This window comes from Neocloeon triangulifer, unplaced genomic scaffold (assembly GCF_031216515.1).
Source record: "Neocloeon triangulifer isolate White Clay Creek 2 clone unplaced genomic scaffold, ASM3121651v1 ptg000003l, whole genome shotgun sequence".
In the NCBI taxonomy this organism is placed as follows: domain Eukaryota; kingdom Metazoa; phylum Arthropoda; class Insecta; order Ephemeroptera; family Baetidae; genus Neocloeon; species Neocloeon triangulifer.
In genome coordinates, this window is record NW_026775546.1 from 117,493 (window position 1) to 138,955 (window position 21,463).

At 36.4% G+C, this 21,463-nt stretch overlaps 1 protein-coding gene across 7 annotated transcripts in view; it reads left to right on the forward strand.

Moving 5' to 3' along the window:
• LOC132193187 (plexin-B) overlaps positions 1–21,438 on the forward strand; it is a 98,729-nt gene extending 77,291 nt beyond the window's left edge. Inside the window, exons 7-23 of one of the 7 annotated variants that reach the window (XM_059613657.1) lie at positions 10,930–11,062; positions 11,998–12,390; positions 12,833–13,069; positions 13,135–13,392; positions 13,495–13,746; positions 13,836–14,252; positions 14,367–14,654; positions 14,757–15,177; positions 15,531–15,587; positions 16,345–16,487; positions 16,557–16,693; positions 16,959–17,307; positions 17,501–17,563; positions 17,895–18,326; positions 18,508–18,785; positions 19,019–19,382; positions 19,641–21,438. In XM_059613657.1, the coding sequence (XP_059469640.1) occupies positions 10,930–11,062; positions 11,998–12,390; positions 12,833–13,069; positions 13,135–13,392; positions 13,495–13,746; positions 13,836–14,252; positions 14,367–14,654; positions 14,757–15,177; positions 15,531–15,587; positions 16,345–16,487; positions 16,557–16,693; positions 16,959–17,307; positions 17,501–17,563; positions 17,895–18,326; positions 18,508–18,785; positions 19,019–19,382; positions 19,641–19,748 (4,330 nt within the window). In that variant the 3' untranslated portion in view covers positions 19,749–21,438. The remainder of the gene's footprint in view (positions 1–10,929; positions 11,063–11,997; positions 12,391–12,832; positions 13,070–13,134; positions 13,393–13,494; positions 13,747–13,835; positions 14,253–14,366; positions 14,655–14,756; positions 15,178–15,530; positions 15,588–16,344; positions 16,488–16,556; positions 16,694–16,958; positions 17,308–17,500; positions 17,564–17,894; positions 18,327–18,507; positions 18,786–19,018; positions 19,383–19,640) is intronic. The other 6 variants (XM_059613658.1, XM_059613659.1, XM_059613663.1 and 3 more) reach the window with 6 other exon arrangements.
• Positions 21,439–21,463: the final 25 nt, after the last annotated feature.

Consider the following 21,463-nt stretch of genomic DNA (forward strand, 5'->3'; position numbering starts at 1 on the left):
AAACTAAATTTACCGTTTTGGGATGAATTTTTTAAGCGAATCGTTAAATTTTCAAGCAAATTATTTCATTTTATCTAATCTGATAACCGCTTTAAAAGATTATTTTCCAATTAAGTTCAATTCTTTCATTCCCTCACAAAAAGTAATCCTAAAATGGGCGAATAAAAAACCAGATTCGTCCTTTTTTTAAATTTTATTACAGAAATATCTAATTTTGAAGGTTTTTAATAAAATTTTGTTATTTTTTTTATTGTTTTAAATTAATTTTTTTACACTTGAAACTAAAAGCCACAAGTTTTTCAATCAATTTTGCATATTTGTAATTTTAAATTTTTTACATAATTCAGAAGACCAAAACATGCAGGAGTTGTTGATCGAGTGCCTCATTTCCACGAGCCCGAAGCATCTCTGATATAAATTGGCCCCGTCATACGCAGAGAGCTTTGAATCAAAGTTGAACAAATAGCATAATGGCACTCTCTTCACCGACCGAACGCACACTGGGGGCATCTTTGATTCGCGCACATGTGTAATAAAAAAAAATATATATATAAAAGCCCTCACAGCAATAAAACATAATCAAATTAACATTTGCGTCACTCCCATCGGCAAGCGGACACCGAAAACAAACTCGTCTCTTGTTTTGATAACCTGCTTTTTGTTCGATTCCTTGTGCACTTTTTTGTGCGCCACATCAGCGAGTTTTGCGTATACGGGTGTGGGATTATTTACGCCGGGTTTGTCAGCAGAGAAGATCCTTATTGCGTTTGCATACACGTTTTTATTCCTTTTCATACTCAATTTACTTTTGTTTGCGCGGATAGAAACGGGAGGATTTTTCGGCCGAGTGCGTCCTGAAGCGGTTTGCTCCGCTTTGTGGACGATTTGCCTTTGAGAGAGATGGATGTGCTTACATTAGCGCAGTGTTTTGCGTGTAAATATCTAATTGAGTCTGGAATTAACCCACTTGTCAATTTGATACAACTGTAGAAAAACTGAAAAAGTATGAAAATCGGTATTTTATAGAAATGTTTGTTTAATTAGAAGTAAATAATACATGTATAAATTATAAAATTGATTTCTTTTTTTAATATTAATTTAGAGTTTAAGATATTTTGTTATTTTTTAATCTGAATTTAATTTAATTATTTATTTAAACTTTATACAAATAAAAACTAATATTTCGTGTTTTACAGGCATTTTCAATCAATTAAAAATTTTATTAAAATATAAAATTATATTATTATAGATTCCCCAAGTGTTCAACATTATTAAACATCTTTTATGTGCAAATGCAATGATTTTCAGCTGAACGTTGTTAATTTATGAAATTAATTTGAAGCTTTTGAATAAATGATACGCGTCTAAAGATTCTATTCGCTTAAAAAATCCATGGGAAAGAAATTTTACTTTATCTCGTATATTGTCCTTCATTTCAATGAAAAACCTTTTTGATTTTGCAGTACCAAAATTAAGAAATTATCTTACATTTTTATTATATATTTATATTTTGCGAATCTTTCCCATAAAAATGTTAATGCTTCAACTTCGGAGCTATTTCCATTTTTGGAACTTTGCGAGCCTTGTTTGTTTCTAAGTCGCAAACTTCTGAGCACCAACTAGCTCTTCTGGCTGATATAATAATAGAGCAAAAAACGACCAACCCGACCGCCGTGGTCAGTTGATTAATTATGCATAGGCAAGTAAGAAACTCTTCAAATCATAATCCACCCTTGGCCGCAGTTGGCGCGGTCGCACCTGAAAACGGGCGAATCTATTATCCCAAAAGTTAAGCGCCGCTCAAAGAAAGTTTCCCCGGGCACAAGGAGAGTTTTGCGTCGGATTTGGTCCAGAAGGGAAGACCGACCAGTGTATCGCCTTTAAAGGTAGGAAATTGCAGAAAGTTTCAGTCTCGACAGAAATTCGCACCGAATAACGTGAGGTTTGTGTTTGCCTCAATAATTCAACAGGCACAATGAGAGAGCGTTCGTTTGTAATATCCAAGCAACTTTGCTCGCCCGTCTCTCTCGCGTTCGGCGCGTAATTAGATTTCGCTCGGAAGTTGTTGATCTTCGGGCTGCAAAACCGTGTGTCTATCTCGCATAATTTCGCATCCAGCACTTCTCTCTCTCCTGCTCATTCGAGCAGCCAAACGCTACTAATTTCCTCTTTGCAAACATTCCGTCTCCCCTTGCGGCATAATTATTTTCTTCATTTGGCGCCGGCAGCACCAATCGGGGTGCTAACGTCATTAGCGAACGCTGACGATAAACTGTCACACGCTGATGAAAAGCCAACAACTTCCATTTCATCTCACCGCACGAATGAGAAATTTTATTTCGCTCCATAGAATTGAGATTTTGAACAGAAAATAAAACCAAGATGGGAAAAGCAAAGTTGTGCTGAAAAATAGTCAAGCCAGGATTAATATTTTTTGTTAAATCTGAAAATATGGCTTATGGCTCTTCAACAGTTTTTTTGAAAAATTAAAAATTATAAAATGCGTTGTTCCATCTCTGTAATGAAATAAATTGTTTTTGAAGACTTGCGGCAATAAATTGTATTTTTTCATATTTATTTCAAATTTTTTTAATTTCTGAACTGGTGAATTAATTCAGTTCATTGCTAACTGATGATAGATATCACCAAATTAATAATAAAAAACATATGCGATTATAAATGACCCTTTTTTTACTTTGTTTTAAAAAATTGAGCATATTTAAATTTTTAGACCGTTTCAAGAGACTTTTTTTAAATCATTGAACTCATGTGAGGCTTATTTTTATGGAATTTTTGCTGCCTAAATTTTTTCTGTTGATGCTGTTTGACTTATTAAATTTGTCAAAATTTAATTTCAAAAAATTCAAGCAGATAATTTTTTAACCCTTTTCATCTCCGAACATCAATTCTGTTGTGAATTTTACATAAAAAAAACTTTATTAACTCATTTCGAACACTTTTTAAAATCTACATTTATTTAATTAGAATCAAATTAATTTTTTGCGTAACAAATCATTTTTGACTAACAATTGGGCCTAAAATTTTGATGATTTCCTTTTAAATGAAGAATATTTTCCACCAATTTTGCTGTATAATTCTTCCTCTATATCATTGCGAAATTTCTCAAGAAGGTCGTAGAGCAAAAGTTTTTGCAACAAAACTTCCAATTTTTGTCTGTTACCAACAAATGCAATCTTTCAGTCCGGCTCAGCTTTATCTCACTCGTTAACATTTTGGCAAAAAAAGATCAAATTCTGTACATTTTATTAAGGATAGAATCACATTTGCGGCGCAAAAAGAGCAGCCGTAGAAAAGGGAATCTGCGATGAGGCCGAAATTACACGCCGAGGGAGTAGTGCCGTGTGCGGTTGTGCTCGGCAGAGGTTGAAAGTTCACGGTTGGCCCTCGCGCGCGCACACACAGGAAATTCGCCCCAGCACGGCGAGGAGGGTCGGAATCGCAGCCAAAGCGATAATAACCGGCGCGTTCAAAGGTAAATTAAGCTCATCAGCGCGAGGTGGTTCCCTTTGGGGGGCGCGCAAATAAGAGTGAAAATTAACTGCAAACAGCACAGCCTGCTCGTTTATACCTGCGCGCACCAACTTTCTGACTGGCTGATCCGCATTGACTGATTCCTGCAGTGGAACGAACAACCGAATCACTTCCACCCGGCCGGCTTCTAATTTAAAGTCTCTTTCATTATGCAAAAGCGGGTCTGCCGGGCGGGCTTGCCTAACGAATTTAGCACGCCCGAGCCCCGGCTGACTGATCAACCTGCTGATTGATTTGGACACTACGTCGTCTTGCTCCGAACGCTGATTACGTCTTTGATATAAAAGTGTCAAATCTGATTCGGATTTGTAGGCTTAAAATGAAAAATGTCGCTGCCGGAATTACCATTTTGCCTCTAATCACTTCTTTCGGTTCGATGTTATCGTAGATTGAAACGTCACTTCGCGTTTCCAAACGAGCGCGTGCGATAAATCCTATGTTGGAGTTTTTTTTCTAGATGTGGAAATTGTATTTGAAGCCGACTGCTATTTTTGGACTTTTTATTTCAGAAACAAATTTGGCCAGTTCTGCCTTCATGCGAGAAACCTTGAGTTTTTTGATAAAATTTATATATTTATTGTACATTAATATGTAAAAAAATGTATTATATTCTCTAATAATTGGAAAAACTTTCAAAACATGAGTTTATGCATATTTAGGATGGCGAAAACATCTCTTTTTTTTAATTCGCTATAACAAATAATTTTGACTTATAATCTTTGTAATTTTAGTATAGTTATTCATTCAAAATAAATATTTATAATCTATAATCTTTTTATGACTTATTTTGAGAATTTTTAGTTACATTTTATTAATTATATTATTTAAATTATTATTAAATTTTTTGTATTTTTTAATATAAAAATTTTTAATATTTTACCAAATTAGCAAATGTCTAACTTTTGAAACACTTCAAAATATTTTAAAAATTATGTTTTTGTAAAAATAAAATATTTTTAACCGTTAGTTTGACATCATTAAAGCGTGTAAATTTGTCAAGAAACTTATATTTTCTTTGTATAGGTCTGCTACCTTCTCTATAAATTAGTAAATTGTTAACAAGTTTAAAAATAAGTTATGATTAAGAAAGATTTTCTTACACTTCTTTTACTTCATGGAATTTGAGAAACTGACTCAATATAAGAAGAGACTTTTTGAAACTTTTTGCTTCAAATCGAAATTTTCAGGGACATTTTGAACTAAAATTTGAGCTTAGAAAGTTGCTTTAACAGGGGAAAAATATTTTCAAAAATCTAGAAAATGTGTTGAATTGCAAGTTTTTTTTTTGTTTGAAGATATTGACACTCGAGGAGATGGTCATGGAAATGAAGAGATCGGGCTTTTCCTCGTTGAGATGTTTTTATTCCAAAACAAATGAACCATTTGTTTTTAATAATAATAAACAATTTTCGCAACGAGGAAAAGCCCGATCTCTTCATTTGGATGTTTTTTTAAGTATTTTTCCTTGCAAAGAAATTAAATTCAAGAGAAACCAACTTTTTTATTTGCTTTTCTTTTTATTTATTAATTCATTTTTGATGGCAAACATGAACGTAAAAGCAAAAGCTTTCATGTTTTTTAAATGCTTTTTACTTCCTTGTTTAGAAAAATACGAGTCTAGAAATGCCTAAAAAAACTTTGCGACGTGTTTGTCTCTCTAAAGCTAAAGTTTTTGGCTCATTCTGAATATTTTATTCTCCGCTCACTCCGTTTCCTGCTTTTGCAACTATAACAATAAGTGGGCTTACACAAAAAATTTACTGCGGTTTGTTAGCAATTTTTTTGCGCTGCCCCGCGGAAAGTTAAAAAGCCGCACTAAATAATGAAATGTGGCACTGCGGCGTTCAAAAAAATGCCTTCCGCCGGAGGAGATGGACTGGAAGCGGACGCTAATTAATTAAAAAGTGGAGAAAAATGCCGAGTGGTTTGCCAAAAACTCGGCGCAACAAACAGAGAAAAGCCCCTTTGGTGGTTTCCAGTCTATTTTTTATCCAGTGGGTGGAAAAAAATAAACATCGAAAGAGGCTTCTCGTGTGGCTGAAAATAATGTAATATTTGAAATAACACTCACTTGTTCACGTCGAAGGCATGTGAAAAATAATATTATGAATGTATCACAAGTGTTGAGCGAAAGGTGCTGTGCTCGGAGCTCGTTATTATTCTACCCTGCTCGTAATTGAATCAAGCGCAGCCAGCTCTGCTGACGAACAACAACAAAACGTCTTGTGCAAATATGCTGGTCTCCGTGTGCACTTGTAAGTGTGTATTTTCATCCCCACGCAAGCGACAAACAGCACGAATTTCGCCAAGTGCGGCTGTGCAAATGCCCTTGTTGGCGGAGCGAGTGTTTTCCTCGCAAAAGGGGTGGACCGGCTTTGGGCCGAAAGCAAACTGTTTCCAAATGAGAAAGTTCTAAATTAATTCATAGTCCTAGCCTATATTTTGTGCTAAAGTTATATTTAGAGAAGTTGTTGGACTTAAAAGATATCAAAAATTATTTCTATTCTTAAATTTCATTATGATAATAATGAGACGTTTCTTTTCTTTAGTTTCTTTGAAAAAATTTAATTTAATTTAATTTATATATCTTTCAGTAAAATTATTTAATAATTTTCACTTAATTCTCTCCTTTAAACTTGCATATGAATTAAATTACTCTTGAACTTCGGAAGAACTGCGGAGGATGGGGTCTTTTATTATCTCGGAAGTTTCAACAAATTCCAACAATACCTTTTTTAACAAATTGTTTAAAACACTTGAATGTAAACGAAATGATGTAACAATTGGCACAAATAAACAGCAATAATAACTCTCTTTTTACAAAAATATTGTACTTTCGGACTTAAAATTAAAGTCAACTTTCACAAATCCATTTTCAGACAAATTTTGGTGACCCTAACCTTATGTATAGGTCTATATTTCCTTATTTCCAACCGCCGTCTGTTGTTTGCTCTGTTCTTCAATTTCCAATTTTGAGGCCGGTATTTGCAAACGCCTGTTCCTGCTTTTTCTCCTTTCCTCGTCGGAGAGGGAAATATCGCTGTGCGATGGAGATGGAAAGATTTGTATCTCGCTGCTTTCTGCCTGGCTGCGAAAAGTTGTTGCCGGCACATTCAACAATTGCCAAATGGCTGGAAGAATGTGCGTGTTGCTGCCAAAATTGATTCGCGGCTCAGGCAGCAGCTATAGCGAAGTGCCGAGTCACTCTCTCCACCACTCTCGCGCCGCTGGCTGCGGAATTTTGATGTGGTTGACTGAAGAGGTGCACTTATTTTCCGCAGCTGGGAAAGCTCCGTAGTGTATCCATGTGAGGACAGGAGCCGTGTGTACGATATGAAGTGGAGAACATTGATTTTGTCCTTCTTGTGTAAAAAAGTTGCTGTCGTCAAAAGAAATTTATTTTTTTTGTTACATCATTAAGATTTTTTCAACAATTGAATGAAATTATATTTAAAATTATAATTATTTCTAGTTGATAATAAATAATTTTAATTTTGCTATAAATTTTTTCATGTAAAAAAACTTACTAAATTTTTGTGAGAATTTTTATTTAAAAAAAAAATATAGATCTGTTTTTTTTTCAATGGAAGTTTTGTTTGCATTCCAAGAAACTCCAAAAGTTCCATTCTGAAATGGAAATTATTCTTTGATACGGGACATTAACCCCAAATCATAAACTTCCAGTTCGTTCCCCCTTTCAAAAAAGCATAGAATTCCGTGCTGCATTCCACATTTTGCTCCTAATTTCCATCGCAGTCGCAAACTTTCCCGGCGTAATTTGCACATTTATGGCATTCACTTCTTTGACCAAGAAAAGAAGATAAAACGTTCGCTCTCTTTCATTCCGGGTAAAGTTCCCGCAACGAACGTAAAAAATATACTCCTCCGCTCTTTCAAACTCGTTTCTTTCTTTTCCGCTCTCTGTAGCTAATTTGAAAGCAGAGGAAAATTTCCCTCGATCGAATGGAAAAGATGACACGAAGGGGAAGAAAGAATTCCAATTTTTCGCCGGCAAACACACATAAAAAAATCATTATACCCCTCATCAATTCCGAGAGACGCCTTGATGAAAATTCAAATTCGCCCTTTCCCGTATCAATTTTTTCCCCGTCGCATTAGTTTTATTGCGCACCTCGGCACACAAGAAGCGCTACTTTAATTGAAACAAAAGCCTGCGCGCAAATAAATTTCCTTCCTCGCCATTTGACTCGCGCACTCGTTCTCCAATTCCATCAGCAACCCTTAAACTTTATTGGAGGATCGAGTTTTGAAGCGAAAAAAAAAGAAAAAACGGCGGCGCCTGAAATGTAGATCTCACATCTCACACCCTTCCTAACTTTTACTAGCATGCGGAACTCGCAGCTTTTCCCTAAGAGTGCCTAAGAGGAAAAGAAAATTAAATAGTTTATTTAAATTTATAATATTTTTATTAGCGTTCATTAAAAATGAACAAAATTTCAAAATACCGGTGGTTTATTTAAATTTTTTAGCTCAAGTTTTAGGATAAATTGACATTTTTCAACTGAAATTGTAGAAAAATAGTGATCACCTTTGATTTGGAAAGTTATAAAGCTTGTATTAAGGGCTGTTTTTAAACGAAAAGTTTTTAAGATGATGTTAAAAGTAAAATTATGTATTGCAAAGTTGTTAGTGATAAGTCTCAAAATGGGTTATTTCAGATTGAAAATAGGTTTAAATTTTTGCAAAACAGGTTCTAACTGTGGGAAAATTTACCCCATACATAATTTCATCCAAATAATTAAACGAACAAAGAAATTAAAATTAAGAGAGAGAAAATAATAATTTTCATAAAAAATTGCTGTTTGAAATTTTGAATATTTTATAAAACTCTCTAGAATTTTAATTATAACTCTAATAAAAGATATATTTAGGCTTTACTTGTAAATTTTAGTTCATTTAAAAAAAAATGAGTTGAAAAATGACCGTTTTGCCAGTAATTTTAGTTTATTTAATTTTTTGAAGCTTTTTAATTGCTCAATTCAACATTATTTGAGCTAGTTTTTCACATGCAAATATTGCAAATTTAGTTTCAAAACCCCTCTTATATTTAAACTATTTTTTGTTACGATCAATCAAAACTTGATATTAAGTTACATAATAGTTTTCTGCCTCCCCTTTATAAAGTTCTGGTTGGTGCGTCTCTAAAATTTTCAAAGGCTGCTGTGTATAGCGGCCTAAATTCGCTCGCGGGCGTCAGAATGCATTAACAATATTTGCTTTCCAGTCGCCGGCCGGCCGTTCCATGCACTACTATTATCATAAAGTGTGGTGCATTTTAATTCTCCATGCATTATTTAACAGCAGCTGCATGCATGTGCGCACGACGTTATGCATGACCGTCGTTTCAGGCGCAAATAGCCACCGCGGCAGACGGCACTCGACTCGGTCTAGCCGCACGTTATTAAATTCAGAGTAATAGAGAAGAGCACACGTTGTCATGCACGGCCCAAGCATAACTAGTGCGGCAGGCACTACAGAAGCAAAGAGAGGGAGACGCAGACATGCCTGTTAAGAGGCGGTGGATCTAAACTTTTAATAGAGCTCGTTAGTTTCCGCATGAAATCTAATTTATTCATTGATTTACTTGTGGAAAAATTTGCAACATAAGAGTCTTGTAAATAATTTAGTTTTATGAAGAAGAAATTAAAATTTAATTAAAATGAAAAATTTTATAATCAGAATTACACCCAAACTCTATCCAAAGTCAAAATTTTAAAATTAAAATTTTATTTTATTAACCGGATTTTTTCATTTTTTAATATTTTCTAATTTTAAGAAAAATAAATGATTTATTATTTGTTGAATATTAAAAAATTTTAATTTAAAACAATCAAATTTTATATTTTTAAAATAAAATTGTGAATTTTATTTTAAAATTTAATTCAATTTTATCAATTTTACCCTCAAATTAATTTTATTTAATTTTAAATTGTCATCTCTACTTCATTTATAAATTGAACTTGTTATCATTTTTAATTAATTTTATTAAAAAAACCTTACTTTACCAAATTAGAATTTTTAAGCAAGTTAAAATTAATTTTTCCAATTCTAACCTTCTGTGTTGGTAAAAGAAATTAAATTGAAAATAGCTATGATATCATTTGTGATTTAATCGATTTAGAATCGGTTTGATACGACCGGGTGTACCGTTTCGATTGTTCACGTCGGCCAGCGGCGGCGGCGGCGGAGATGTTAAGCAACCAGCTCCGCTGCGGGCAGTGTTGAGAATGGACCTCATTTAAGGGGGCGTGCAGGGGTATCGAACCTGCGGATGGCCCCGGCTGCTAAAAAGCGAGAGAAAAAGCCGGTTGCTTCCCCGCTGCGCGCGAGGTGGAATTTTTTATTCAATTACACGCGCAGTCTCTTCTCTTCTTGCGCCGAGACTCGAAAAGGTTTTCCATTTAGGAGAATAATTTGCCGGAACTAAATATTAATTAACTACCTGCCATTGTTCGCCGCTCGGAGGTCGCTCGGCGCGGAAAAAACGAAGAACAAGTTGCCGAGGGCGAGATTGATTGGATCGAGCAGAGTTTTGAATTGGGAAGCGGCAAAAAGTCCAGATTCAATATTATGGCTTTTTGTCCTTTTGTCGAGTTTGGTTATTACTTTTGCAGAGCACATCGGTGATTGATGAGTTTGGCCGGAATCGCGACTAGAGTGTTAAGCAAGAATATTCAAGCATAACAAATTAATTTGATTGTATTTTTACAATCAATCTTTCGCTAGAAGTTTTCTAAATCTAGACTACGTGATCAGAAAAGAAAAACAATTATTCGTTTAATTACATTCGAACCAAAATTAATTTTGTTATTGCATTTAAAATAAATTAAATTTTAAACAATTTGAAAAGTCAGGATGAATGAAAATAAAAATGGATAATTTTAATTTTTTATTTTCATTAAAAGAAAATATTAATAATTACACCATGGCTCAGAAGAATCTAAAAAAAAAAACTAAAAAATAAAAATCTGATTATTTTTCAAAAATATTATTTTCAACTCATATTTTTAAAATTTTGTTGACATCTTTTATAGATTTTTAGAAGAAAAAATCCAATTTACTTTCAAAAAGCCTAACAAAAAATTAATGCAAATTTAATTCTATTTTAAAAGTCTGTTTATTTTATTATTTCATTTTTTAAAATCCTCAAGAGATTTTAAAATTAAAAGGGGACTGAATAAATTTGTACTTGAAAAAATGGTTGTGAAATAAATATGATTTTTTTCAATAAAAAAAACCGTGTGGTTTGCTCCGTCGATTTATTTCTATCCATCATTTTATTGTAATACCTTTTCACTCTTTAATATAAATTTATTGGTAAGCAAACTGACCTTTGTCCTTGTCTTTTGTCCGCAGGTGCACCGTGAGAAGGGAATGCCAAAAAGCGGCGCACAGCTCTCCGAGGTGGCTGGCCTTAGGCTCGGGTCAGCAGTGTATTGACTTTGAGCAAGTGCTCCCAGATCATATTCCTATTAATCAAATGACTGCTGTAAGTTGTTTACTTTTTTATGAATAGCTTTCGAACGCTTCACGGGCTCTCATTGATTTTATCTTTGCCACGGGATGGGTTCGCTCGCTCTAGCTCTCTCGTGAGTCTCAAATGAGCACATTCATTTTCAAAAGCTGACAAACGGCCATTTTTTTGCGGCCCGCGAATGAATAAATCAATGCCGAACGCGGTAATTTGCGAGCGCGCGCGCCGGATTACTATTTTTTTTTTTATTCGCTCGCGGAAAACTTGGGGCAGAGAGAAGTTTGGCAAAGTTGGCCGGGCTCAATTTGCGGTTCGATTGCTCGCCGAGATTTTTCCGACATGAACACGCCCCGCAGGCATTCCGAGAGTTCTTGTCGAATTTATTAATTTTTTTCGTGGAGGATGAGAGGATCAATCTGCAAACTTGGAATAAAAACGTTCCTTTCAATAAAATGTAATCAATAATACAGAAATATACGAGATTTCTATTTAACATAACAAAAAAATTGCTTTATAATTGAATTTAAAATCCGTATTTAAATCTATTCGTAAATTTATGGATAATGTTGATATAGAGATTATTTTTTGAAATTTGATTATTAAAAAAATTTGTTTCTGCAAATAAAATAAAACAAAACTTTAATTTTCACAACATTGTAACTTTTTATTAATTGGTAAAAATTTGATTAATTATATAAATTTAATTTTAATTTTTAAACAAAGTAAAAAGATGATATTAAATGAGCAGATAACAATTATTTAATTAAAAAGAGTGTCTTTTATATTTCTTACAAAAACGCTGGAATATTAAGTACAAATAATTGATTTAAATGATATAAAATCAAATGATTTTACATTTATTTTGTAAATGAATCAATTAACAGCTTTAATATCCTCAAATTTAACAAATTTTCACGTTTTATTTCAATTTTTTTTTATCAAATCTGCAGGTCCAACTGACAATCCGCACCCTTCCCGAGTTGCCCTCCGGGGCCAAGTACAAGTGCGTCTTCGGCGGCGCCGACCCGATCGACGCCTCGGTGACGGCGAACGGACTGACCTGCATGTCACCGCCCGTCCAACGCCGGCCCACGATTCCCGAAGAGCAGGACCACATCTTGGTGCCGTTGTCGGTGCGTTCCTCGGAGACCAACAAGGACTTCGTGAGCCGAAACTTCGCCTATTACGACTGCAGCCGACACTCGACGTGCCGCGAGTGCGTCCAGTCGCAGTGGGCGTGCAACTGGTGCGTCTACGAGAACAAGTGCACGCACAACACCTCCTCGTGCCAGAGGACCGTGGTCAGCGGCGAAAATGTAAGCATCCTCCATATGCTCCAACAGGTACCTCCAAAAAACACTTCCTCTTAAGTTTGCTCTCTCTATCGGAATGGAAAAAAAATTTCAAACTCTCTGGACTGCCGAGCTGCTTCTACTGGATGGATTATTTTTATTGTTTCTTCTTTTTGCTCAAAATCTTCTGCAAGGTCCGCTCGTCAGAAAATTTCGATTGTTGTCGAGCTCTCTGATTGGGTACAACTTTTCTTGTACCCAATCAGAGAGCTCTAACAACAATCAAATCATTTTTCATTGTTGCTGATGCGCGGACCTTGATCTTCTGAATGTTTTTAATTTTTAGAGAGCAATTATTATTTTTTTAATTATTTTATTGCCTGTTATCCCTTCTATAGAATTACTTGAAATAAAAAAGAGCATGTTTTTATGAAATCAATTTTTGTAAATTAAAATTTTGGAACTTGTTGTTAATGAAACTCATATTTGACAGAATCCAACCCAATTGGCCGCTCAGGGAGCAAAGTTTTGTCCTCGGTTTGTGGACTCAGACGACAGCATCCTCCTGCCCAACAACGTCCAAAAGGAAATTCGCCTGCAGGTAGACAACCTGCCTCACCCTCAGGCTGGCCACTCGGGATTCCAGTGCATTGTGACCATCGAAGGCGCCAAAATGATGCTGCCCGCCAGGGTGGAGCAGCACCGATTCATCGTTTGCGACATCACACCAGTATGTTTTTTTTTCAAAATGTTTTTTAAAATTAAAATTTTAATTATATTTTGTTGAAATTTCAGTACTCTTATGAAGCAAATACCGGAGAGTACCAAGCGAGTTTGACCCTCGTGTGGAACAGAAACCACTTCGTCGACACCACCAACATCACTCTGTACAAGTGCGAGATCTTGGGCTCTCACAGGGAACACCCAGACTGCTCCCTTTGTGTCACGAGCAACGCCAAGTACGAGTGCTCCTGGTGCGGAAACAAGTGCAGCTACAGCAACAGTTGCCTCCAGACGCCTGTCAACGAGTGCCCAAAACCGAGGATTGATATGGTAAGTTTAATTTACTTTATTTAATAATAAAATTTATTTTATTCCAATAATTAAAATATTCAGGAAATTCAATAAAATATTAATATTTTATTATTATTTTAGATTAAACCTTTAAGTGGCCCAATTGAGGGTGGCACCCTGGTAACCATCGAGGGCAGTGATTTGGGTCTGAAAGAGGAAGACGTCAAGGGAAGAATCAGCATCGGAAGCATTCCTTGTGAACTGGTCAATTACCAAGTGTCAGTTCGAATCGAGTGCAGGACTGGAGCATCGATTGATGGAGAAATGACTGCCCCTGTAATTGTTGGCAACGAGGCTGGAATCACCGAGTCTGTTGTCCGCTTCAGCTACAAGGTTGGATTTCTTTTTTACTGAAAAAAATCAATTGTTTTTATGCCATATCTATTTTAAATCATTTAATATTTTTTTCATGTCTTTTACAGAACATTGTTTTGGAAGGATTGTACCCTTCTATGGGCCCTGAGAGTGGAGGCACGCAATTGGCCATCACCGGCCAGTTTCTGAACATCGGCTCCACCGTTTTCGCCTCTTTGGACGATCTGCCCTGCCAGGTCAACATGACCCAGGCCTCGAGCAGTCGAATCACTTGCACCACCTCCAAATCCAGTGGCCCAAGTCGAATCAACCGCCTCACCCTCAGCATTGACGGCGCCAACCGAACCTTGGAAGGAAACTGCTTCAACTACACAATGGACCCGACCATCATGGACATCAAACCGTTGAAGAGTTTTGCCTCTGGAGGCAGAATGATCACAATCCACGGAACAAATCTGGACTCCATTCAACAGCCCGAAATGGTTGTTTACAACGAGGATGACCCCAGTCCTATCAACAGGACGGTTAGTTTCAATTTTTTAAAGTTTTTTTTAACCTCATTTAGATTTAGACCAATTTATAAATTTTTTTATCCTCTTTCATTTTATATTCAATGGAAAATTTAATTCAATTTCTAGACTTGCACTGTACTGAGCCATGCCCACATGGAGTGTCCGTCTCCGCCTATCAATCTCGAGTTCCTGACGGCCTCCAGACAGAAGCGTTCGCGTTTCCAAAGGTCCCTGCAGAAGTTCAAAGAGTCCATGTACCGTATAGGATTTGTTATGGACAACGTTGAAACCGTCCGCGACCTGGTAAAGTACTTTGACAACATTCCGTCGCTTCTGACCTACGTCGATGACCCGAAAATCTTCCAATTCCCAAACCACATCAAACTCTACAAAGGGGACACCCTTGTGATCGAGGTCAGTTTTCACTTTACAGAATTAATAAATTTTATTTCTCATTGGTCTAGAAATTTGGTGAATTTTCTAACTTTTCCCGTCTTTATTTGCCTTTCAAATCAGGGTGAAAACCTGAACCTTGCGAGTGATGAGTCGGATGTCAACGTGACCATTGGCACCCGTCCCTGCAACGTGACCTCGCTAGCAATGACCCAACTGGTCTGCACCCCTCCTGATGTCCAACCCTACGGCACTGATGAGCTCGGCATCCGGACTGACTCCAATCTGCCGCTGGTGGTAGTCAGGGTTGGACAGACGCTGCGCTTCCCCATCGGCTACCTCAAGTACGAGGTCATGAAGCCGTACAACTTCCCGGACGAGGCCATTTTCGGAATCGCCGGCGGCACCGTTCTGCTGGTCATCCTCTTTGCAGCCGTCCTCATCGTTTACAGAAGAAAGTCCACCCAAGCCGAGAGGGAGTACAAACGCATCCAGATCCAGATGGACACCCTTGAAAGCAACGTGCGCTCTGAGTGCAAGCAAGGTAGGTTCATCATTCAAATGATTAAAAATTAATTAATTAATCGAGGTCGCAGGATTTTTAGACATAGAAATGTTTTGCAATTAATATGTTAATAACCTTTTTGTGGTTTAAGGCAGATTTTTTCACAGACCAAATTTTTTACGCTTTTTTATTTTGGTGGTTTCTTCTCTCTTTTTAACTTTTCCCTTTTTGCTTATTTTTAAAAATTATTTTTCGAGAAGCCACCGCACTACTTTTTCATTTGATTCACACCTTATTTTTAATTTGAATTAACCTGTATATTAGTTTAGTTGAAATATTTTAGTTGAACCACTGATGATGTTGAAGGGCTTTTTTCTGCCTTTTCTTTGCAGCTTTCACTCAGATGTGCACCTGGGACCCGCGACGTAATGGTGGTTCATATCTGCATGGTATATCACAAAACACTATCTCTACTCCCCCCGCGCCTCTCTGTCTCTCTATGTACCTCCTCCTCTGACTAACTAATTAGCAGCTTTAACCATGAGTAGCCACTTACGCCCGACTAACAGGCTGAACGACTTCCTTCTCTTGCAGCCGCATGCCGGACTAACAATCGCCTCACGTGCACTCCTCTTCTGTCTTGTCGGCGAGCAGCCACCCTCCTCCTCGGTGGGGTGCAATCTCAATTTGTTCCAACTGAACCGAGCGCTTAATTCTTGTTAATTTGTCTCTCAGCTTTTGAACCTTAACGGCTTGAAAGGGAAGTTTGAGACTGTGAGCCATGTTTAAATTTTTTGGGGCTTTGAATTATTCCAAGTATTTTTGCTTAAATATTAAATTAATTTAATATATCATGCAGTTGATGAATCCATATTCTTTGGCTCATTCCTTTGTCATTTGAAAAGCTTGAGTAAAAAATAGGGAAATATATTTTCTTTCCAGACCTCTCGTTGCTATTTTTGGTTCGGAAACGACAATTTAGTAAATTTCCTAATCAGATTTATGAGAATGTTGATTTTTTTTATTATTTATTTCTATGCCAAAAATAGCAACGAGGATTGTTATCAAGGCCAGGCCGAATTATATAAATGACCATTTTGCATGCGATTTGCGCGCGACGTTGCTAAAAAAATTGACTATTGTTTGACGCTAACCTCTGTCCTGTTGGATTAACCGCTTGAATTTTTGTCTCTGGTCTTCTTCTAGCTTTCGCTGAACTCCAAACAGATATGACCGACCTGACCGCCGACCTCGAGACCTCCGGCATCCCCACCCTGGACCACAAGAGCTACATCATGAAGGTTTTCTTCCCAGGTGTCAACGACCATCCCATTCTGAACGACCCAAAGGTGAGAGTTGCAAGTCACAATAAATCAATGCGACTATTCTCATGCTAATTTTTTCTCATTCCGCTCAAGCAGGTCAAGATTTCCGCGCCCAGGACCAACTACGACGCGGCCATGCTGCAATTCGAGCAGCTCGTCAGCAACAAAAACTTCTTGTTGACTTTCATTGACACGCTGGAGTCTCAAAAGTCTTTCAACATTAGAGATAAGTAAGTGGATAATCATACAATTATTTAAAATAAAACAAATCAGAATGTTAAATAAAATAAATTTTTTAAGTTATTTAATTTACGCTAAAATCTTAAATTATTACATTTTTATTCAACTTCAATGGATCAATTAAAAATTTTGGGAATATAATTTGCAGTGTTTGATTTTAAATTTTATAATTGAAGGAAATAAGTAAAAAGTTGGCATTTTTGAGATTTTATTTTGTTTTCGTAATTTTAATCAATTTTTGTGTCTTCTTTTTAGGGTGAATGTGGCCTCCCTTCTGATGGTGGTCCTCATGGGCAAGATGGAGTACGCCACTGAAATTCTTCGGTGCCTTCTCCTGCGCCTCATTGACAAGTCTGTCGGAAACAAACACCCGCAGTTGATGCTGCGCCGCACAGAGTCGGTGGTGGAGAAAATGCTGACCAACTGGATGGCTCTGTGCATGTACAACTACCTGAAGGAGTACTCGGGCTCGTCGCTCTTCCTCCTCTTCAAGGCCATCAAGTACCAGATCGAAAAAGGGCCCGTCGACTCTGTCACACACGACGCCAGGTACTCCCTTTCTGAAGAGCGCCTTCTCCGAGAACAAATTGACCATGGCTTTGTGGTGAGTTCCGTTTGAATTTTTTTCTATTTTTTTGCTTTGGCTTGCTTCGATGTTGTTTGGAAAAATAATAGACACAAAAATTAGTCGCTGTTTCCCATATTATTTAATTTTTTTAAACAAAATTTAAAAAAAATCATTTTGGCAAAGTGATTGTATTTATATTGATTTCTATTTTTTCTCTTCCTCTCCCCAGACGATTCACCTCGTGCAGGAGGATCCGCATTATGAGAAAATTCCTTACCATCAAAGATATCAAGTATGTGCTTTTCAAAACAGTTTCTTTTGCTCTTTCCTCTTTTAAACCCTTTCTATACTTTTAATTTTCACCCAACCCAATAGAATTGATGCTTTTGCTGTAGATTAGAAATGCTTTTTTATATTTTAATAAAATAAATATAATATTATTTTAAATCAGAGAATTTAAGAAAGAAATTTAAAAAATTTGCAGTTTTAATTCAACCTTCTTGAATTTTTTTTTTCTTATCTATTTAACTAAATTATATATAAACCTCATTTTCTCATTCAAAATCTACATTTTTTAAACAAATCCAGTGTTTTTTTAATAATTTAATTTCCTGAATTTCCAGACTCTCCATGTGGTGCAGGAGGACGTGGACGAGAAGATCCAATGCAAAGTGCTCGACTGCGACACCATCAGTCAAGTGAAGCTGAAAATCCTGGACGCCCTGTACAAAAACACGCCCTACACGCTTCGACCGTCCATCCACGAGATCGATCTCGAGTGGCGCCACGGCCGCGGAGGTCACCTGACCCTGCAGGACGAGGACCTGACCACCAAGACCATCAATGGCTGGAAGAAGATCAACACTTTGGCGCACTACGGAGTCAAAGATTCGGCCGTCATGTCGCTCATCCCGAGACAAAACGACGCCTTCAACTCAAACTGCAAACAGCCGTGCCAAAATTGCACCGGGTCTTCGTACTTCACCAACACCATCTCGCCCATCATCACCAACAATGGGGACATTGAATCTGGGGGACATTCTGGAAATGCCAAGGTTCGTTGAATATTAAAATAAATATCATGAAAAATTCAATGAAAATTTGTCATAAAAATTTGTTGCTTTTCCTTTTAAATTTTTATAATTTAATTCATGAAAGATCAACATTTCTTATAACAACAAATTTTTGCTGCATTTTGTGAAATTTTTAAATAAACTTAATTAATTTTGTCTTCAGATTTACCATCTGGTGAGACAGTTGGACGAGAACCACTATCAGAACAACAAGAACGCCTCGGAGCGGACACACAAAGCTATTCCTGAGATTTTCCTGACACGCTTGCTCTCCACAAAGGGCACAATTCAGAAGTTCGTCGACGACTTCTTCAACACCATCCTCACTGCCAACGAATCTCTGCCTCCAGCCATCAAGTGGCTCTTTGACCTGCTCGACGAGGCTGCCAGAAGGCACGGAATTACTGACCCTGAAGTTGTGCACGCCTGGAAATCCAACAGGTAAAAGATTTGCAAAATTGAAACATCAAGCTCTTAAATTTTTTCCATTTTGGAAGCATAAATAATAATAAGAAAAAAAAAATAAAGGAAAAATTACAAACTAAATATTACATTCAATTTATCTACAATATTTTGGCATCTTTTCTGAATTTCCTTTTCCACACTTTTATGCATCTTCATTTGTTATATAAATTTTTAATAAAATTTATCATGAAAATAAAACTTCATTTCAGCCTTCCACTGCGGTTCTGGGTAAACTTCATCAAGAACCCCGATTTCATTTTCGACGTCAACAAGACGACGACCGTCGACTGCTGCCTCTCTGTGATTGCCCAGACCCTGATGGACTCTTGCTCGACCTCGGAGCACAGGCTCGGCAAGGACTCGCCCTCCAACAAGCTGCTATTCGCCAAGGACATTCCCAACTACAGGGAGATGGTGTCCCACTTTTACTGTGACATCCAGATGCTGCCACTAATCACCGACCAGGAAATGAGCACAGCCATGCAGCAACTGTCCGTTTCGCAGATTGGCGAGTTCGACGTCGTCTCGGCCCTCAAAGAGCTTTACATTTACGTCAATAAGTATAGTGAGCAGGTAAGAATTAAAGCATTTAATTAATTTTAAATACTTTATTCAATAAATTTAATAAAAAGAAATTTTAAAAAAATAATTTTTAGTGATTTGAATTTCTACAAAATTGCTTTAATGTTTGAAAATAAATATAAATGAAAATTAATTTAGTTTTTTAAATTAACAGAAATTTTTTACTACTTAAATTAAAATAAAATTATTTAATTTTGTAACTAATTTAATGATTTTCAATTAATTTTTTCTCTCTCTCTCTCTCTCCAGATATTTGATGCTCTTGAGACTGACCCATACTGTAAGAAAATGCACTTGGCTCACAAGCTGGAGAACGTGGCGTGCACGCTGGAGGGCGAAGAGACGTCAACGTGCTGACGGCGCGGGTCACCTGATCTTCTCCTGTCCAGCCCTTTCTATTGACAGGCCTGAGTTTTGCGGAAAACTACTGCCAAACTGTGATATTGCTAAGCACACACACACACAATTCTAGAGGGAGATTTCACCATTCAGCCGGCCGGAGTAGCAGAAAGAAAGAGACTTTTCACCCGATAAATATACTTATTGTGATCTTTTTGTAAGAAATTAAAAGCATCTCCGGATTAGTGACTTTCGAGGCGAATAGAGAATTGCGTTGGTGCAAATGGACAAACTTTGTTTTCGTGCAGTGTGTTTAACCACAGAAGAGAGTAGAAGATTTTACTGATCAGGTGACCTAGTTAGCTTTTTCATGTGTATACTTGTTTTATTTTTTGTATAACGATGGATATATTTATAATATTATTCCGAAACGCGAATCACATTTGATTTTTTGTGAGATACTTTGAAGAACAGGCTCCGAGGCTTTTCTGAAAAATTTCCTATTTTCGAGTGCCTGCGATCAATTGTTGATTGCAAGTCATTCCTAATATTGCAAAAAGAAGTTCTTGCGTCCTGGTAAAAACAGAAAAGAAGTCATTTTGGTCTTCATTATTGATTGTCAGAGTTAAATCAGCAAAAAATTTCAAATACAACGGCATTCCTATTAAACTCTCTTTTAATTCTCAACTTGAAAGCAAAAGACTGAATTTGGAACCTGCTCCAATCCGACAAGAGTGAATGACCGGAGCGGAGATTGAGAAGCTGTTGAAAGCCACCCTTATTCAAGCTGAATATTTTTATTCCTTTTCTCCGAGCCTCGCTAACAACCCTTTAAAAAATTTCCATCAATGCCAAATCATTTAATTGATTTTGTCCAAAATTTCAATTATTTCAGAAAATAAATAATGCTGTTGTCGTATTAAAAGAAAAAATCTGCTGGTCGTGTATTTCGAAAGAGTAAATGTTTGATACTTCAGAGCAAAAATAAATATCTGTACAGAAATTACCTAGTCTAGGTGGATGGCAACATAATTAATTCTCGATGCAACCAACTTGAAATGTGTCTGATGTTAACTTATCTAAAAATTTGTGTACCATTTGTAAATAAAGTAAAGAAAAAAATGTACTTTCTCCTCAGCAACACAAAACCGATGGCATTTTTCCTGTAAATAAGCGCGTAGACCGACTCGGATTCCGAGTCAAATTAACAAACATTTTCCGTTTGCCATCTGTCCTGTTATCACTTAAGAGACAAAAGGTTGTCTAAATTACGAGGAAAAAAGAAAAACTGATTGTTGAGCCTATATTTGGGAGATTTTGAAAGGGAAATATTCAGATGTACTCGCGCGGCACACACACATGTATAACAAATTTTTACAGAAATAACATGTACTAAAAACTATTGATCTCAAATTAATTGTAAAATGCGGTGCTGTCTAGTTTTGTCTACAAATCATTTTAATCTGGTTGTTTGATAATTTGCAGAAATAATTTTTAACTCTCAGTGTCTGATGAAAAATCGATTGCCGTACATCTATAATATTTTTGGAAAAAATTCAAATCTTGTACAATTAATCCGCATTGTACACCATTCTGCATGTGCTTGTTGTGCCCTTGGATATGATATTTGAAATATAAATAACGTCTGATATTTATATTTTGATTGAAAATCCCTCCATCCCAATAAAAAATTATAAAAATATAAAAAAATTTAATTATTTATATAAACCTTG